Source organism: Diadema antillarum, unplaced genomic scaffold, assembly GCF_040938485.1.
Source record: "Diadema antillarum isolate AM-2024a unplaced genomic scaffold, OU_Dant_1.0 scf00000029, whole genome shotgun sequence".
NCBI lineage: Eukaryota > Metazoa > Echinodermata > Echinoidea > Diadematoida > Diadematidae > Diadema > Diadema antillarum.
This window is the reverse complement of record NW_027270918.1, coordinates 9,166,840-9,185,859: the sequence shown is the minus strand read 5'-3', so window position 1 is coordinate 9,185,859 and position 19,020 is coordinate 9,166,840. Positions and strand designations below refer to the sequence as shown.

Genomic DNA, 19,020 nt, shown 5'->3' with positions numbered 1-19,020 from the left:
TGGAAGGATGTGGCGAATACATGTAATACATTTTTCTCGCACATAGTGACAGAGGAATATAGACTTCTGAGCTTGCTTGTAAACTGTCATAAAATGACCTTGACCTTTAAATTTCAGGTCAAAACTGGTGACATGACTACAGAACGCATACACACACACTCGCACAAAGACAGACAACACAATGTGGGCATGTGATACCCCTTAGACAAAAGAAATGGTTTATCCATCCAAATACAATGTATTTCAGAACCACTTGTTCCCTGCATCAACTACTTGCCTCAAAACCAGCTCTGCTTTAATTCCATGAGCCCTAAAGCGGGGTTCCCACTATCACGATTGGCGCCACGATTGAAATCGTGGTCTTAATCGTGAAGGAATCGTGGTGATCTTATCAAATCTTATCAGATCTTGACGTAAGTCGCGGCAATCGCATTAATCGTAGAAAAATTTTGGACGGTTCAAAAATTTTCTACGATTAACACAATTAATTGTTGATCGTGATCATCGCATCAGGTTGTCTTGGATCGTATCAAAACGAAGCAAATCTCATCTAATCGTAATTCTTAATCGTGTTGATCGGGATCGACTTTTTCACTTCCCTCCTACTTATACCGGGTGTCCCAAAAAAAGCGGAACGGTGGATTTTCAGTACCTTGCGTTCTAAAAGTGATATATTTTCTGACATCATCAGAAAGAGCATCTTCCGCAGAAGAACATGATACCAAAATCAATAAATTTGGTTCTGACATCATCAGAAATTTTGGTATCATAGCTTTCTGCCGAAGATGCTCTTTCTAATGATGTCAAAAGATATATAACTTTTAGACCGCAAGGTACTGATAATCCACCGTTACGCTTTTTTGGGACACCCGGTATATATATATATATTTATTCTACTTTTTTTATATTTGCCCTTATTTTGCTCCAAGATCGTACATATTGTGTATTCCGCGAGTATTAGATATTTCTATACATATCATGTTTGGTGAAAATCGGCCATGGGGTTTACAAGAAGAAGATGAAAATGTACAATTTAGGCCCCCATTAGGACCCCTTCCAACCCCCCTCCCATGGGTCCCAAAGGGGGCACCCTCATTCCGCTATGAACAAACTTGAAACTACAGTCATCAATGTACTAAATCATACCATTAACTTGTGTACCTCTATCACTTCTGGTTCTAAAGAAAACTTTTTAGGATCCCTTAATTTTGAGGGGTTTGCATGGGCCCTGTGGGTCCCCCAGTGGGACATGGTGCCAATTTAAAAAAAAAAAATTGTGATAACAACCCCCCAAATATGCTACCTGCCAAGTTTGGTGAAATTGGTTGTGAGGTTTTCAAGAAGAATTTGAGAATGTTAAAAGGTTAATACACATACGCACACCAGATGAAGAGGAATCGCAATAGCTCAGGTGAGCTAAAAGCAGCGAAAATGATAGAAGTATAGTGCCAAAACAAGATCCCCCCCCCAATAAAAAGGAATAACTGCTACCAAATAATGGTAAAGAGCAAAATCTTTGTTGAAATAAAGTCTGCTGTTCTACAGCATTATGCCTCAAACATTCACTGACATATTTTCCTTTTTTTTTTTTTTTTTTTTTTTACAGAGCAGCTTATTCTTTCTTAGCCTATCAGAACATCTACTTTCTCAATTTTTCTGGTCACTGGAGTTCACGAGTAAACTGTATTTTACAATGAAGTGCTCTTTGTTTATTTTGCTGTGCTCTTTAATAGTTATTAGAATAGTGCTCATTTTCACTTTTGGTTTTCCTTTCCAATACATATCAAAAACCTTTGAGGGTCAAGAAAATAAAATAGCCTAATCAACACGCATGTGTTCATTGATTTTGTCAACTAATTCTGTATGAGCATTGTATGTGGAGTACTGCTATCAAATCTGTTTACAATACATCATTCTGGAAAACTAATATGCCCTATGATTCATTATAGGTAACGAAAATTTAGTGTTATTTAGGCAGGGCATTGTATTGGCATTTTCAACTTCGCATGCATGCTCCAATACCATGGATGATGGCAGTCTAAAGTAGCATAATAGTAAAATAGTCGACTGACCTGTGCTGCCTTCGACAGTAGAGGCGTCACTCACAGCTTGACTCGGTGTATTTGATGAAACAGCTCGTACATAGAAAGTATAATTTGTTTCTGGGAACAGATCCTCTACAATGAAGGTATCAGCTGAGTTCGCAGCAGTTCCAGAAAGTGTCTCCTGCCCCGAGTCCTCCCTTTGGTACCAGATCTCATAGGCGGAGAATGTAGTCGGCAGAGTCGGCTCAGATAAGTCGAGAGTGACAGTGGTAGGTGTGGTTGACAGCACAACAATCTCACCAGGTTCATTTGGATCTATTTAAAGTGAAACATCACACATACACTTTGAAAATACTGCTCTTAGCTATCTCACACAGCAAAATGATGATAATAATGGATAAATGAATACGGTACAAAGAGGTGTAATAACATTCACAAGACCAATTCCATGCATGGTCTTTAAATGAATATGGAAGGTGGGCTTTTGTAGATCATATGAATACAACAAAAAACAACCCTTTAAAATATCTCTGCATAGCATTGATCTCCTGTGCTCTTGTATCTTCTTATGATTAGAAGGAAAAAGAAAACATTTTCTGGCATTAAAAAAAGAGAGACACAAAAATGGCAGCTACCAAAACACCCCTATGAAAATATGGCCAGGACCAATACATTAATTTTGACATCACCTTGCTTGCTTATTGCTTTTCTTTCACATGGTGTTGGAAAAATAAAAAAACTGTTTTATGCTCTTTTTGGTCCTGGTTTAATTTGAATAATGGACAGTGACATAATGTTCACATTGAAAGTCAAGACCCATCCTACTAAAACAGTATTTCCACATGGCTTTAGTCTCTACATGGCACGCCAATCTTTGAATTAAACTGAAATGAAAGACAACAGTTCTGTGATACACTCAAACCTCTTTAACCCCTTTTGTGCCACATTCTACTACCTGCTCATAGGTTTGTGTGTCAAATTAGTGCACATTTTACTCATTGGCACATAAATTTTAAGGGTTTATAGCTGCTACACCCACTAGCACACATTTATCTCTCACTACAAGGCAGCTTGACAACTTACTGGTCGTCACATACACACTCCTTGAGCTCATACTCCCAAAGCGGTAGGTTGTTACAGTGAAGGTGTACTGTCTTCCAGACTCGAGGCCAGTCACTGAGAGCCGAGGCCGAGCGGAAGGCGCTACATTCATAGTAAAGATCTGATCACTACCAAGCTGGACAGAGGTGTTGTAATAATCCGCAGAAGCCAATGGGGTCCATATGAAGTCCACTGAGCTGTTTGTCTTGTAACGGACATATGGCAGGCCATCAGTGCTTCCTGTAACATATGTCACAAGTTCATTACATTTGAGATGTCAGCATTTAATGGCGAAAGAGCATGAGGGGTCTTACACAAGACTTGTATCTACAAGCTATCTCTACACAGTACCCTACACATAGTCAGTCTCATGCAGTAATTTGCAACTTATCACCTGCACCGCTCACATACATGTACACACAGGGATAACTCACCAATGGTCAATGTGGTATCTGCAGCCATACTTTCCAATTCCATGCCATCCCTCTTGACTAGCGACGTTAACGAGAAGGTGTAGGGAATTCCAGGGAGTAGATTTTCAATATTGGCTGATGAGGCGGTAGATACTATTCGGCGCTCCGCCTTGTCGCGGACACCGACCGGGAAGTAGACAAGCCGATAACCTGAAAGACCGTCGGACGGGTCTGCTTGGGACCAGCTAAGCGCCACCATGGAAGAATCACGTACTGCACTTGCAAACAAGTTTCGTGGACTTGGAGGTACTAGATATGTTAAGATTCAAAGTGAAAATCATTGTAAGAATCAGCTTATCATCAAACAGTTCCATGGAATGGCTCTGATGAAATGAATTTTAGTTAGATTAACCATTACCTATAAACTCGCAGATGCTGGGAGGTCATTGCTTGGCCTTAAGTGATTTTTTTATCTGTTTTTATGATAAGGTCAATAAGATTTTCCTAATTATATCGGTGCACATTTCCTGTAAAAGGAACAAGAGACATAATTGTGGTTCAGTTTGGCTTGCTAGGTAGGGCATAGATATTTGTAGCTATTGCTATGGAACAAATTGCCTAAGCATCTCAAGCAGTCTGATACAATACACTATTTTAAAAGTCTTTTGAAAACATACTTCTTTAAGTTGTCATGGATTAGGCTATGTCCCTTATGTCAAATTTTGTCGCTCTTATCTCGCCTCATCTACTCTCCTCTCCATTATGTCAATTTTCCTTTCTTCCTATATTTTTCCTCTTTTAATAAGCATACATGTATATAGATAAAGAGATCAATTTTTGTGATATGCACAACATTATACATGGATATGGTGTGTTATTATCATTACTGGCCTCACTGCACTTCAAGGATTCATCCCTTTGCTATTCGAATCCAAGCAATAATTTTCCCCTAGCCCACATCTAGAGTGCTGTCAAAGGGAGAATACAATCTGTACTTACATTGGTATAAAATGTGGTGGCACATCTCTACAGTTCATGTCATTCATGGACCATACACACAGAAATAATCATTCCCAATCACACACATTCATCTTGCTTCAAATGCCCACAGTACAGTTTGATTAGCTCTTACAGCAAGACGTGCAAACGGTAAACTTCTTATCTGCTGTTCTTCCGAATCATTCATACTCACGTGTCCAAAAATCAGAATCGGCTGACACAGAGGTGCCTCCTGCAGACGTCCATCTGGTCGTGAGTAAGTAATTACTGCTCGACATAAGTCTAGAAAACTCTTGTGAAATTGTCTGGGTGGGAAACCCCTCTGTGAACTCTCTGAAGAATGTTCTTACAAATTCCACTGAGCCATCGCTGAGTTCTACGTTGAGGACGAGGAAAACGTTTGCATATGCAGAGGAATCGGGAGGAGCTATCAACAGGGTAACAGAGGATGAAGTCAGAGCAAGCACGAAGGATTCACCAGCCTCGACGTCATCTGAAAGAAGAAATCGTTTAAAAGACACATCACAAATGAGAGAAAAAGAAAAACAAACAAAAAAAATAAACAGTTGGTACGTAGTGCAACCATGTATTGCTATATTGTAAAATCATACCACAACATGCTTTGACAAATACTCCAAGAAAAGTCATCAGATAGCTTCCAATTTCTTGGCAGATTCCTGATGATTGACAGACACATTTGCAGCAGAAGGTGCTTGGATAAATCTACATAGTTTCACTCATATAATCTCATTGGTTTATGTCTTCACTGTATTCATCAAATTCCGAAAAGCAGGATGTGAGGGTTCTATAGAGAAACCCTCTTGAGCTTGGCATTTTTTGATAGTTTCTTTATTATTTGTATATTTCACAATAAGGCACTTGCTACATTAGCAAGTGAAATACTCAAAGCAAATAAGAGATTGACTGCTGCTGTATTTCTACTTGTGATATTGTAAACAAGCACCAAGAGTGAAATCTAAAGCGGGTAATTGATCACAGACTAGGTTGTAGGGTTTGTTTCTTATTGTGTGTGTGTTTACTGTCCATTTATCCTGATAGGGCTCAAATGGATATTTTTTATAGACAATATGACACTTTAGTATGTTACTTTCTAAACACGTCAATCGAATATCACTCTATATGTGAAATAAGAGCACGGTCAAGGTGTATATGATCTAAAAGTTATGTTCAAGTTTCTCTTATTGAGGAAAGCGTGAAGGGAAACAACAGAAATACAGCAATTGTCAACTACACATGCTGAACAGTAAATGAGTTTGCTTTTATTAGACACAACATCATGATCACTATATCAATTTTTCTTTTTCAAAATATGTATGTTGCCCTCGTCTGAAGCGGCAACTTACCAGTTTCATACTCTGCAGTGACAGCCTGTCCAATCTGGTCTTCAAGTTCAGGCAAAAGGGCCTCAAGTCCAGACTCAACCATGAGCGTGTATCTTGTGTCTGGCATAAGGTTGTCAAACGTCACTCTCAATGGATTGGTTGATGGCACCTCATATTCATTCACAGTAGTTCCGTCTGGGGATTTGATGCTCACGCGGTAGAACTCGGCAGTTGATGAGGGCTCCCAAGAAAGGGTAATTGTGGTGGCACCAGACTCTTCTTCTACAACATTAATTGGACCTGCTGGACTGGGAACTTAATAAAAAAGAAAAGAAAAGCAGTCATTTACACATGTTGTTCTTGGTAGCAGGCACATTGCATGTATGAATGTGATAGTGTTTCATATGAATGTGATGATGTGGTAAGGTTTCAACATGTCTTGCACAAAAATAAGTTACTCTCCTGTACCTTCCTAAAATTCCACTGCAAACCAAGCAGCTAATGTTTTACTACAAGGATCGTACTGACAATATCGCTCGTGACAATCGCAAGGTGTATATAGGTAACTGGCCACTCGTAAGATATACATGTAAGATATACATTGTACATAAGATATCATAAGATATACATGTACCAGCAATTCACCTCAACTTTCAATGGGCAAGACAAACACCTGAAGACATTAATGTTATGGAACTTTAACACTGCACATATTCTACAAAGCCAATAACACACTGATGTTGTCATGATACTATTCTGCAAGTTACATCAGGTAATGTAATGATAAAGTCAATGCCATACAACTTTCACATTGATTAGTACGTAACAGAATCATACAACCCATTTTCAGGTCAATAATGAAGGAAATATATCCATCACCCCCCCCCCCCCCTTCCCTTAAATTTAGTCATTAAAGAATAGTTTATATATGCAAATGATGAATATACCACTCCCTTTTTTTAAGCATTGTTTATTCTAATGAGGCAAATCTAAAGAAGATGTGAATGTATTAATGACAATGGGAGGCTTGTGAAACAATGAATCAGGGAAATCCTTCTACACACAAGATCAAACAGACTAAAGATTACCTTCAATTCCAATTTCATGGTAAAATATTCCACTTAATTTGAGACAAACAAACACACACACACATAAACACCCATGAACCCCCCCCCCCCTCCATATAACACACACTCAAAAATACAAACACACAAGCACTCACAGTGTTAAGTGAGGAATACTGCATAACAGAATAGGAGACCCTTAGCCTATCAAGCCCTCAGTCTTGGTATAACATGTAATCATCTTTTCAATGTGACATGTCAGTTGAATGAGATTGTGACTGGGACAACTACCACTATCAACGAAAATATGGGACAATTAGAGTGTTTTTCTTTAATTCAATTCGATGAAATATCATTTTCTCTCATCTTAAAGTTAGCTCTATCCACTGAAGTCATCTTAAGCATGGAGCAGAGCTTTGGAACACACTGTATATTTTGTTGTGGTTGAGGTCTGATGTCATAACACCAAAGTTTCTAATAAAAAATCGTTGAAAGCAACAATTTGTTTCATGTCTGAATAAGGGCTTTGTGGTACAGAGCATAGGTTTGACCCTGTTGTATCAGCAGTGAGTGAATGCCTTTCTTACACCAATTCACTGCAAGAACAATATCAACACCAACGACAACAACAACAACAGCATCAACAACAACAAAAACATAGCTATATGTTGTACAGTCACATTATTTTCCTCCCAGTTTGTGAAGAATGAAATTCAATGCAAAAGAAGAGAGAGGAAGAGAGGAAAAAATAGTAAAGTAAAATAAGAGCTCTGGGGATGGATGGAAAAACAAAAGAAAGATACGAAGAACATGTTACCTGTTCTGAAAGTCTGTGAAATATCCATCATAGTTCCCGTGGGAAAGGTAGTGAGTGTATACCATGTGGCTGGGCTCAGGTCGTCTAGAAGTAGCCAAGCATTGGGAACAGAACCTTGACGAATCTGACGATCCAGGAAGTCATCAAGTCTGTAAGAATACTCGGCTGCATCGTCTGAGATGGTCCAGGTTGCAAATACGGAGCTGGCATTGACGTCTGCGATGATCATCGTATTGGGTCCCAAACGGCCTAAAAATGACACGATAATGAAAGTAAATAGGACGTGCATATCAAATACTTCAAAGCGTGTCATGTATCAACAACAACAAAACAACACCTACAACAAAATTTGACATGTTGCCTTTGATTTTATCTTCAAATTGTTTTGCCTCAAATACAACTTGCCTTATACAGTATGTCCCCCCAAAAAAAATTACAATCAAATTGTCGCATTGATTATACCCAATATGATTTAACTGTCTAAATGCTACTTCAGGGTCTCAAATTATAACATCTTAGCTCTATTTTGCAGAAAACCCCATTCAATTTGGTTAAGAGGTCACAGAGAAATGTGGAATGTTGTAAAGCATGTCATGAGTCTGATTCTTCCAAATTTAGCACTTCGATGCTTTTGTGTGTGAATACAATAGACAGAACTTGGAGGGAAGAGATTCCTGACATCCTCTACAAAATTCCTAATTTCTCTTTGACCACTGAAGCAAATCGAATGGGGTTTTCTGTAAGATGTGGGCAATGAGTTATAGTTTCATACTCTGAATTTGTATTTGGATTGATTCGCTATTTTTAAAGATATTATTGTGGAGGTCCTGTTGTAATTTTTGGGGGGACATGCGGTATACCAAATTCAATATCATTGTTGCTCCATGAAAGGACAGTTTGAATTACCAAGTTTCACCAGTTTCTTACCAGTGTTACTTCTACCACAATTTCACATCAATAGCAAACACATATTGCCCATTTCGGTCATTACAGAGTGGTCTGTAGTAAGCATTCATGGCCTGATAAGAGTGAGCATAAGGTGTATCAAGCAATACTATGATGATAGCAACTGACAGATTTTAAGAAGGAGTATCATTATTGATTTTGAATTATGATTTGATATCAATTTTGTAAACACAGCAGACATTTCCTAAGTTTCCAAAAAGTGTAATGGAGAATATTATTGTTTGGTTTTCATTGAGCTGATTTGTTTGAAAGAAAATATTGCTGATTTCATTTCAGCAGATAAAAGGAATTACCCTTATCAGGCATTTGAGCTGTGGTTCTACGAAATTGTATTCCCCTCGTATTACGCGCCGGATTACGCGCCAGCAGGGAGAAAAGGGGTAAATATCTCATATTCCCCTCTTCACGTTCCCTGTGCCTGTGTGAATTGGCTGTAATACTTGCGCCCCATACCTGAGCTGTGCACCAGGATGTAGCACGGAGTGAGTGCAGTGTAGTGTAGAGCTCAAGCAGAAACCGAGAGGAAATTAATTGAATTGGGAAGTTGTAAAGAGTTTACATTGTAATGATTTATTTTGCTGCTCAAGATGCCTGAAATGGGTAATAATAATGATATGGATTGGCTTCTTTTGGGGGATACGACATTAATTGCCCTCACTAGAACTGTATTGCCTGAGTTTTCGACTCGGGCAGTACAACTATAGTTCATGCAATAAATGTATGTAGTATCCCCCTCAAGGCCAGTCCATATTATTCTAATATTGCCACAAAGAAATATGCGATGAAAACACTTACCTGTGGTTGCTGATTCCGTCAGTGGGTCACTTTTCTCACGGGTGTCACCTTGACCTGAGACAGAGCTAACCACGATGGTGTATGCTGTGGCTTGGAAGAGACCTTCAAGGGAATACGAGGTCTCATCTTTTCCCAACATTACAGAATCGCTCTCGCCATCTTCAGAGGTATACATGATGCTAGTGAGAGAAGACACAATATTTAAAGCCACTGCTAAAAATTCATATTAGCACATGGAATGTTGTCAGGAATTCATACAGAGAGAAAATAATGACAAATTTCAAATTGCAATATATCAATATAAATACCTTAGACTTTGTAATTTTTCTAATATGAATAAATAAACAAACACACAAACATAAACATACATAAATATAACAGATTTCATAATTTCTTAACTAGTTTGACATCATTGTACGTGTAGCTGAGCTTTAAATATCAAATCTTATGAGCGTATATTTAAAATGTCCCAAACGGGCTAGATTTCCCTTGGTACCCTGTTTGGTAGCCTGTGAAATTTAATCAATAACAATTCCACTATCAAAAACAAGTTTATGAGCACACACCTAATTCTGTCCTCATTTCCACAATCATCATTTCCTCTGGGATCTTTCTGCCCCTTGCTTTGAACAACTCTGTATGTCTAGATATTTATGACCTCCAAGTTTCTAAAGCTGCTTTTTTTACCCATACCTTCCAAAGAACTCATCAGCTTACTGCATTTTTTTTTCAAAAACATAAAAGCCCTCACTTGTTGTATATTCACTTGAGAATGTGTTTTATTGAATATGATCTTTTCCATTTCTCTTCTTCACGTGTATGTAATAATGGGGATGGATCATTTTGTCCTTTTTAGATTTTCATACCTGGTATTATGTTTGTGTATTGTGGCGACATGGCTTATTTGTGGATGTAGACCCCTATAACTACCAGTTTATGGTCCATCAAGAAGTTATCTTATGTGTGGATGATAGTTTCAAGAGTGAATGAGTTAAGATTGCCCAACAGACAAATATGCCTACCATGGCAATCATATGAATCACAGAATGCAAAATAAATCAGTATATGCCATAAATTCTGCAAGGATTTTATTTTCACGAATTTCACAGGTCAGGTGCTACAGTTTGTATATGCAAATTTAACAACATGCAAAAAATATCAAATCTGATCCCACCATGAATGTGAGGCGCATGCATACATTTCTCCATTCAGTACTTGTACTCCACAATCGCATATCTAACCACTTGGGAAAATGTTGGAAAGTCCCGATTTGGGAAAAATTTGACATGTTAAAGGACAAGTTCACCTTCATAGACATGTGGGTTGAGTGAATGCAGCAATATTAGTAGAACACATCAATGAAAGTTTGAGGGAAATCGGACAATCCGTTCAAAAGTTATGAATTTTTGAATTTTTTGCTTAGTCACGGCTGGATGAGAAGACTACTATAGCTCGTGATGTCATATGAGTACAACTATATAAAGAAAGTATAAAGAAAATTCAAGATATTCTCACTTTTCTCACATAATAAATGAACACTCGACTTCTCTCTTTCAGAAGTCAGGGGAAATAATATTACCCCTAACATAAGTCAGTAACATGTCGAAGAAATGTGCACTTTATTTAAAAAGTCAAGTTTTGTGAAATTCTCTTTTTATTTTCCTTATATTGTTGTACGCATGTGACATCATGCACTGTAGTAGTCTTCTCCTCCAGCAGTGATTGCACAGATACTTTAAAAATTCATAACTTTTGAACGGATTGTCGGATTTTCCCCAAACTTTCACTGATGTGTTCTACTAATATTGTTGCCCTCACTCAATCCACATGTACATGAAGGTGAACTTGTCCTTTAAATGGAATCCCATTTTCTTTGCTCATTTTTCCACTAATAATTTATATTCATTTCAGGTCAGTTTTCTTCTGTTTACGTTTGTTAAATATCTGGCGTATACATTACATTCAAGTTTTCACCTTATAGCATCCCATTCTCCCTCTGATGGTGATGTCCATGACAAAAAGAGAGAGACTGTGTCTACTGGAGTGAGGGGAACGACGCTCAGCATGGATGGTGGTACTGGCCCTAGTTTGATGAATGGAAAAAATGGAACAAGGCTAGTCATATGCTTAGTAAAATTTTACATTCTGTACATACAAGATTAGGTAAAAAGCTCCTGAGGTCACTGCTCTGGCTTCATATTACTTACAATTTGTAAGAGTCAAGTCTTTCAAAGCCTTCTCAAACAGCTCTGTCAGAATTGTCTTTGAATTTTTCTTCAGCTTTAACACTGATATTCTACTTTCTTCACAAGACACATAAATGATAATTTGTAAAAAGGTATGAATATTATATGATTTTGTAGTTGTGCTATGACATCAAAATTACTAATATGAACATATACACATATGATACAATAAGTTCAAACATTCAAAGTAACATGGCGAAGCATAAAGTTTCACTTTATGGTTATAGCACTGCTGAACACCTCCAACTTGATAGTTGATGTTTTCTGAGTTTTTATAAGATTCCCTTGAAATTACAAAGGCATCCAATTTTGGTACCAATACTCATGGCTACATCTAGTGCTATGTTTTGATGGTCATGTGAGTAAGTGCAAAATGCCTCAAATGAAAAGAATTCAGACAAGATTATTGTGAACATCTGAATCCATGTTCACACTATTGATAGCTGCTGCTCGAGCACAATTAGCATGCAATCAGTAAATAATATCATACAACATACACAGTATAAGTCATTGTGACATCGTAGCACATCAATAGATATGTGCTTGTGTAGTAGAGACTATGATCATCTTTACAGTAAAAATGTTGATAAATACTCTCTATTCAAACATGTTACATCACATTTCATTTTAAAAAAAAACTGACAAAAACTGCCATTTCATTGATATTTTGAAACAGAAAACCCAGAATTAATGAATAGGCATCAACGAAAAGTAGATAGATGCAGGATGAGAAGAAGGTTGACGACAGCGCAGACTCACTTGTACGTTGATCGGTGCTGTTGATGCGAGTCTCCCCATCAACCGTTGAGTTCAGTGTGATCTCGTACAGTCGGCCCGGGGTGAGCTGATAGAAGGTGACCCTTCGGTTGTCGAGGGTCTCATTCGTCATGACGCCCTGAGAAGGGTCGATGGTAACAGTGTACTCCACACTGCCAGGGAAGGTTCCCCAGGTGACGGTTATCGTGGTGGTGCTGTAGAATGTGACTATTAGCTCCCCTGGGAGGGGGCTCTCTGATGAAGGGGAAGCAGAAGCATCATTTTTAGGCAAAGAAAATTTTATTATGCCAAAATTGGAACACAATTTGTCATTTCAATCAGATGTGGCCTTCAGCATGCTCCCATAAAAAGACAGAAATAGCTACATAACCGTTTATAGATTAGTTATCAAGGTAACGCTCCTACTTTCAAGGAATATATACCCACAGTGGGAAAGATGTTTATAAATGATGTTATAGCAACAGATCAGTGCAAGTTTGGCAAACTCAGGCAAATGTCGAGAAAATTCTCATGATTTTGAATACCTGTATATCATCTAACGTGGTGACCTATTAGGACATTAAACTAACCATCTTCTATTGGTGACATGACAGTTAATGTCACATGTATTAAACTCACCATTCATTATGTGTGCACATACACCTAACAAATGTTTATAAATATATACTGAAGTTCTCTCACTGTTACTTTTTTTAAAATCATATATTGGACATATCACTATTATTGTTGTACACTTTTCTTGAGAGGTTAAAGGCACAATTATTTGCACATGAAACAAAAACCCAGCATTAGTGCTTTAAAATAGTTCTAAAATGTGAGTTAGGGATAGAAACAACCACTGTAAATATTTTAATCCTTACAATCGATGTTAAGTATTGCTAAATACACAAAATGTGAACAATGCTTTTAATAAAAATGTTTCCACACTTAATTGTCTACAGTTAGGGTTTATTGAGAAAAATACTGAATGACACTTCAGAAGATTAAAAGCTTTTCCTCTGTTTAGTTTAACTCAACACATAAAATGTCACTTAGGAATGGTAAAGGGAGAAAAATGCATCAAATTCAAATCAAACATGTAAAAAGAAAAACAGTATCATTCTGGCAACTTACCAGTTAAAACATTGATAGTAGTGGAGGACAGGGGCTGGCTTGTTAATTCTTGAAAGAAAGAGTAGGCATCAACCACGTACTCAACACCAGGGGCAAGATTCTCAAATGTCACCTCCACAGGTTCATTTGCAAGTACCATTTGGCTCTCTCCATTGGCTGTGACAACAAAGCCATCATAACTGCTATTCGCTGGTGGTTCCAGGGCAACAGTAAAGGAGAAAAAATCTGTGGACACCATACTCAAACCTGGAGGGCTAGGTACTGTGGAGAGTAGAAAATACAGGTAAAGACTATCAAAAGAAAGAGCACAATTTGGAAACTCCAAGTAGGAAGTCATGACATACCAAATCAAAAAGTCTAATGAGAGTAGAAATTATGCCAATTCACAGTATGGGTAAATGCACACGGTTAGTGTATACCATGGGTCGTCATTGTGCTTCAAACGGTTTGGTACAGCGTTTCATTATGTAGGGCCTACATCACACTGTTCCCGCATTCAGTGAAGTCATTTGTGCAATAGTAAATCATGAATACAAAGAGTACATGTATATTACATTTCATGACAGAACATTGATAACTAACTCCCATCAGCAGCTTGTGGGTTTAATTTGGTAACACACATTTAAATGTGCTAAAATTCTGAAAATCAAACATTATACAGAAAAAAAAAATCAGTATGGATGTTTTGTTATTTGCTCTGTATAACTGTAGAAATTAAGCAGTGCCATAGAGAGACATTGTTAAGCATTTGTTTCAATCGGACAAATTACAAAAAAAAAAAAATGATTTCTGATCTGTCATTTGTGTTTGAAATATTGAATATTACATACAGATTGTACATTGGGTTGTATCTGCACATACTCCACTCACAAGAGTTTAGATATGGTGTGTGCAACCATGTAACACACTATCCACAATATATCCACACTGTATGCCCCTCTTCCTCCCTTGTTTTTATGGTAATACATTATGCACTTACAAGTAGTGAATGATGAATTAGTGACGTCCGATTGTGGAATGGCTGTAAGCTCCAAGATGTAATTTGTGCCACCTCGAAGGCCTGTGACGGGGGATGCCTGGGTACCTGGTGCAACAACCTGCTCAAACACATTTCCTCCGCCTGCTGGGGTAACTTGAATGCGGTACAAACTGACACCGGCGTCAGAAGACTGTGTGAATTCCACCTCTGTGGAAGTGTCTCTGGTGTTTGTTGCTACAACTTCCAACGGTCTTAGGAATTCTATGGGTAAAATGAGGAATGATAAACAGACATAAATATTGTAAGAATTAAAAATAAATAAATAAACAAGCTTCTCTGTCACAAACATGCCCCCTTTTCTATCCAGCTACAATGCCACAATCAAATAATCAGACTAGCCAGCATAACATTTCAAAGAGCACTCACACAATGCTTTCTGTAATACCTGACTAACCAGAAGAAGAACAGCTCCGAACCATTTGCCCAGTGTTCCCCACATTTCTATTTGTCAGAATCCAGAATTCAGATCAATGACTTTGTTTTGTTTTGTAGAAACTCATACAAATAATTGAGCAATTTTGTATCCTCAGTTTCAACCACTAATCAAGGCAAAGTTTGGCTGAAAAATGTCCCCTAATGGAAGTATAACATGTTTGTGGATGTTATAAAGTAATTGCAATATCGCCAATGGTGGCCAACAGTAGCCAACATGTTTCTTTTTCACTTCTGCATGCAATTTCAAGGGAAGAGGTATACAGAAACAAATGGATACATACAGTGTATACCTCTATCAACATTTAACCCTCCAAAAGTGTTACCTGTGGCAGTACTGACGACATCAGCAGCGTTAGTTGTCTGACAGTTATTGACATCACCGGAGACACTTTTCACGGTGATTTGGTACACAGTTCCAGGGCTAAGGCCTCGTACTGTGAACGCATTCACATCAGCGGGCACAGCGATTGGAAGATTCCCTGGCTTAGGTGGCGGTATGACCTCGATGTAAAACTCGTCGGTTTGGGAGCCAGATGGAAAGTCCCAGGTCAGGTCTAGTGTGGTCAGTCCCACCATGGCTACTCTCACATCAGAAGGAGGGTCAGGGACTAGGGTCAGACATATAAAAATGATATCATTATTCAACTGCATACCAGGGTAGCTATAGGGGTACTGTCAACACATGTGATGTGTGCAAAGTCTGTAATCTTCTTCAAGAGCTTGTTTTGAATTAGCGATCAGTTATGAATAACAACAGACAGATTACAATCTAATACAAGGAAAAGTAGAAATTACGCGGTGCATAATATATGTCCCCGCCGGAAGTAGCATTTTGTAACAAAATGTGCAATATAGGTAAAAAATCAAGGTCAAAGGTCAAAGAAGTCAAAGGTCAAAATTCTGTGTAAAAGTGTTGAAGCCCTCACCTAGTGCCATCACATAAAGCAAACGGAATCAAAATCGGGTTAGAAATGGCGAAGGAGTAGCATTTTGTAGCAAAATGTACAATATAGGTAAAAAAATCAAGGTCAAAGGTCAAAGAAGTCAAAGGTCAATATTCTGTGTAGAAGTTTTGAAGCCCTCACCTAGTGCCATCACATAAAGCAAACGGAATCGAAATCGGGTAAGAAATGGCGAAGGAGTAGCATTTTGTAGCAAAATGTACAATACAGGTCAAAAATCAAGGTCAAAGGTCAAAGAAGTCAAAGGTCAAAATTCTGTGTAGAAGTTTTGAAGCCCTCACTTAGTGCCATCACATAAAGCAAACGGAATCAAAATCGGGTTAGAAATGGCGAAGGAGTAGCATTTTGTAGCAAAATGTACAATATAGGTCAAAGGTCAAGGTCAAAGGTCACGACTGAAATTCTGTGTAAAATTTTCAAAGCTCCCATGTAGTGCTATCATATAAAGCAAACAGAATCAAAATTGGCTCATAAATGACAGAGAAGTAGCAAATTGAAGATTTTGATCACACACGGACGCACACACGGACACACGGACGGACGGACGGACGGACACACGGACACACACACGTACGGAGCCCGTTTCATAGTCCCTTGCTCGAACTCGTTCGGCGGGGACAATAAATATTACCATTAATGCACAGTCATTTCAATCCATTTGCACTGCTGTGAGTAAAGATGCATCTAATAAAAATTTATGAGTAACTACATTTTCAAAGTGAATTCAATACATCATTAGGTATAAGAGAATGGAATAAACAGAGTTTTTTTAATTCACATGTCTCTCGAAACAATTACATACTGTTGGTGCTTTTAATGACATTATGAATTTGTTTAAATTACATTTTTTTGAGAAATGACACCCTAATAAATAGTCCCAAGTCCTTTTAACACATATTTTTTATTATTATGCTATCATGTTATAACAATGCATAATAACACCAAAAGTCAGAATTTCCTTAATGAACTAGAAATCCTCATTAGGCCCCAGTCACATATAAACATGATCCTCAAGGATCTACAGGATGATCACGGGAGTTCCAAGATAGTTTCAACGTCGATGGAGTGAGTGTCGATATGACTGTACACATGGTATCAACACAGCAGCTACATGGATAAGGACAGAAGAGCGCGGCGTCTACACGGACCAACATGGCATCTACATGGATCAACACGGCAGGTACACCCCGGATCAACATGGCAGCTATATGGCAACCACACCTACCATCCCGGATTGTTCTGTCAAAACGGAAGTCCCCGGATGATGCCGGATGTTTTTGATCTCCAAAAGTTGCTGTGTTGGCCTCCCCAATGTCCAAGGATGCCCAAGGCATCAACACAGATCTCTCCCTGGATCACCCCGGATCAGATCCAGGGTGATCCGGCATGTATATGTGACTGGGACTTTACCATACATTTCAATCTCTGGTTGCAGCAAAATGGATTGTCTGAGTAGTAGTATTTAAAATCAGTGGCATGAAAAGAATGTAGAGAAATACTATTAACCATTAGTCTAGGTCATTCAGCTTATTCCACACCTTTCTCTAGTATAGTAGCCTACTTCAATCTCTTAACATTTTTTCACTCACAGGCTTACAGACCAGAGTAGGAACATATTTGCCTGCCGTATTATAGGAACTCACGTGTTCGCACATCCTTTGTTTGGCTTTCTCGGCTGACCGCGTCTATTGTAACAACTGTCACTTCATACAGCGTTGCCGGTTGAAGGTCCTCAAAGACATGCTCACGGAGGGGATCCGTTGAAGTTCCATACGTCATATTCTGAAGAATTGTATCAGAGTCCTTCTCTCTGATAGATATGTAGAAAGAACTCTGCAGTTCGTTACGCCATGATATGGTGGCTGTTGTGGTACTGAAGTCTCTCACTTGGGGCTCTCCAACACCAGCAGAATCTGTGGATGACAGGGTAGTGCATACGTATGAAGCAAATCATATTTTGTTTCTCTTCAAGAACAAGACAGTACATTAATCTGCACAAACATTTGCTAGCTAGTGTAGACAAACCATACATACTTAATATTAAATTTGAGGATTCACAGAGACTCCAACCCCAAGCCCCTTCTGATCTGGAGATTCTCCCACCTGAAACCCCTAGTGGACGGGAGACTCTACCTTGATGTGCACGAAGCGCGAAGTTCTAGGATTCTAGATTCTCTCTCCGTGCTATCTAAGGCTTATTTTTCAACATACGTTGACAATAAGTAAGAAATCATTTTCAAGCGGGAGAAATTAAATCTCATGCGGGAGAACGGGGGATTTTGCAAAAATGGGCTTTCGGTGGGAGATCTCCCGTCGAAAGCAGGAGAGTTGGAGTCTCTGGATTCAACATTAGCAGTGGCCCCGTGGCCGTGGCCTGTAGCCACTAAAAATTGGTGACAGGCCACCAAATTTATCATTTGATGGACTGATAAGGCAAATTGGATTGTTATGTTTTTAATTCAGACCACTACATATCTTTTTTGGGCCACCAAAATTTCAGATTTTAGTGGCCTAAATGTCACAGACAAAAAAAGTTGTGCCAAGCCCTGAATATCTTACTGATTTCCAATAAATCACAAAAATGATTTTGATGATATTTCTCAAGAAATGTGAGTCAAAGACATCAAAATCTCACACATTATATCACTAATTCATCACACTAAAATCACAGAAATTTGATTTGATAAACATTATGATACCAGTAAGACAGAAATGGTGGCAAAATTCTGGTGCCTATCACATTCTGAAATGACATAAATCTATGCATACTAATTATACAAGCATTGATTTCTTACAAAATTTTTGGGCTCATTTTGTTCAAGCTTGACACTTACAATAAGAGTAAAAATTAAGATTTAAAAATTCCAGGTCATATTTACCCGTTTGTTCAACTCCTGAAGTTGCA

The 19,020-nt window shown here is 38.3% G+C and overlaps 1 protein-coding gene across 1 annotated transcript; it reads right to left on the bottom strand.

The window, feature by feature from the left end:
- Positions 1 to 5,047: 5,047 nt before the first annotated feature.
- LOC139737623 (tenascin-R-like) lies at positions 5,048 to 17,449 on the bottom strand. The gene is made up of 10 exons (XM_071648299.1): positions 17,341 to 17,449; positions 15,477 to 15,761; positions 14,659 to 14,919; positions 13,680 to 13,940; positions 12,549 to 12,800; positions 11,518 to 11,626; positions 9,544 to 9,722; positions 7,783 to 8,031; positions 5,934 to 6,216; positions 5,048 to 5,051 (listed from the first exon to the last, which is right to left on the bottom strand). The coding sequence occupies exons 1-10, from the start codon at positions 17,447 to 17,449 to the stop codon at positions 5,048 to 5,050; spliced, it is 1,992 nt and encodes a 663-aa protein (XP_071504400.1).
- Positions 17,450 to 19,020: the final 1,571 nt, after the last annotated feature.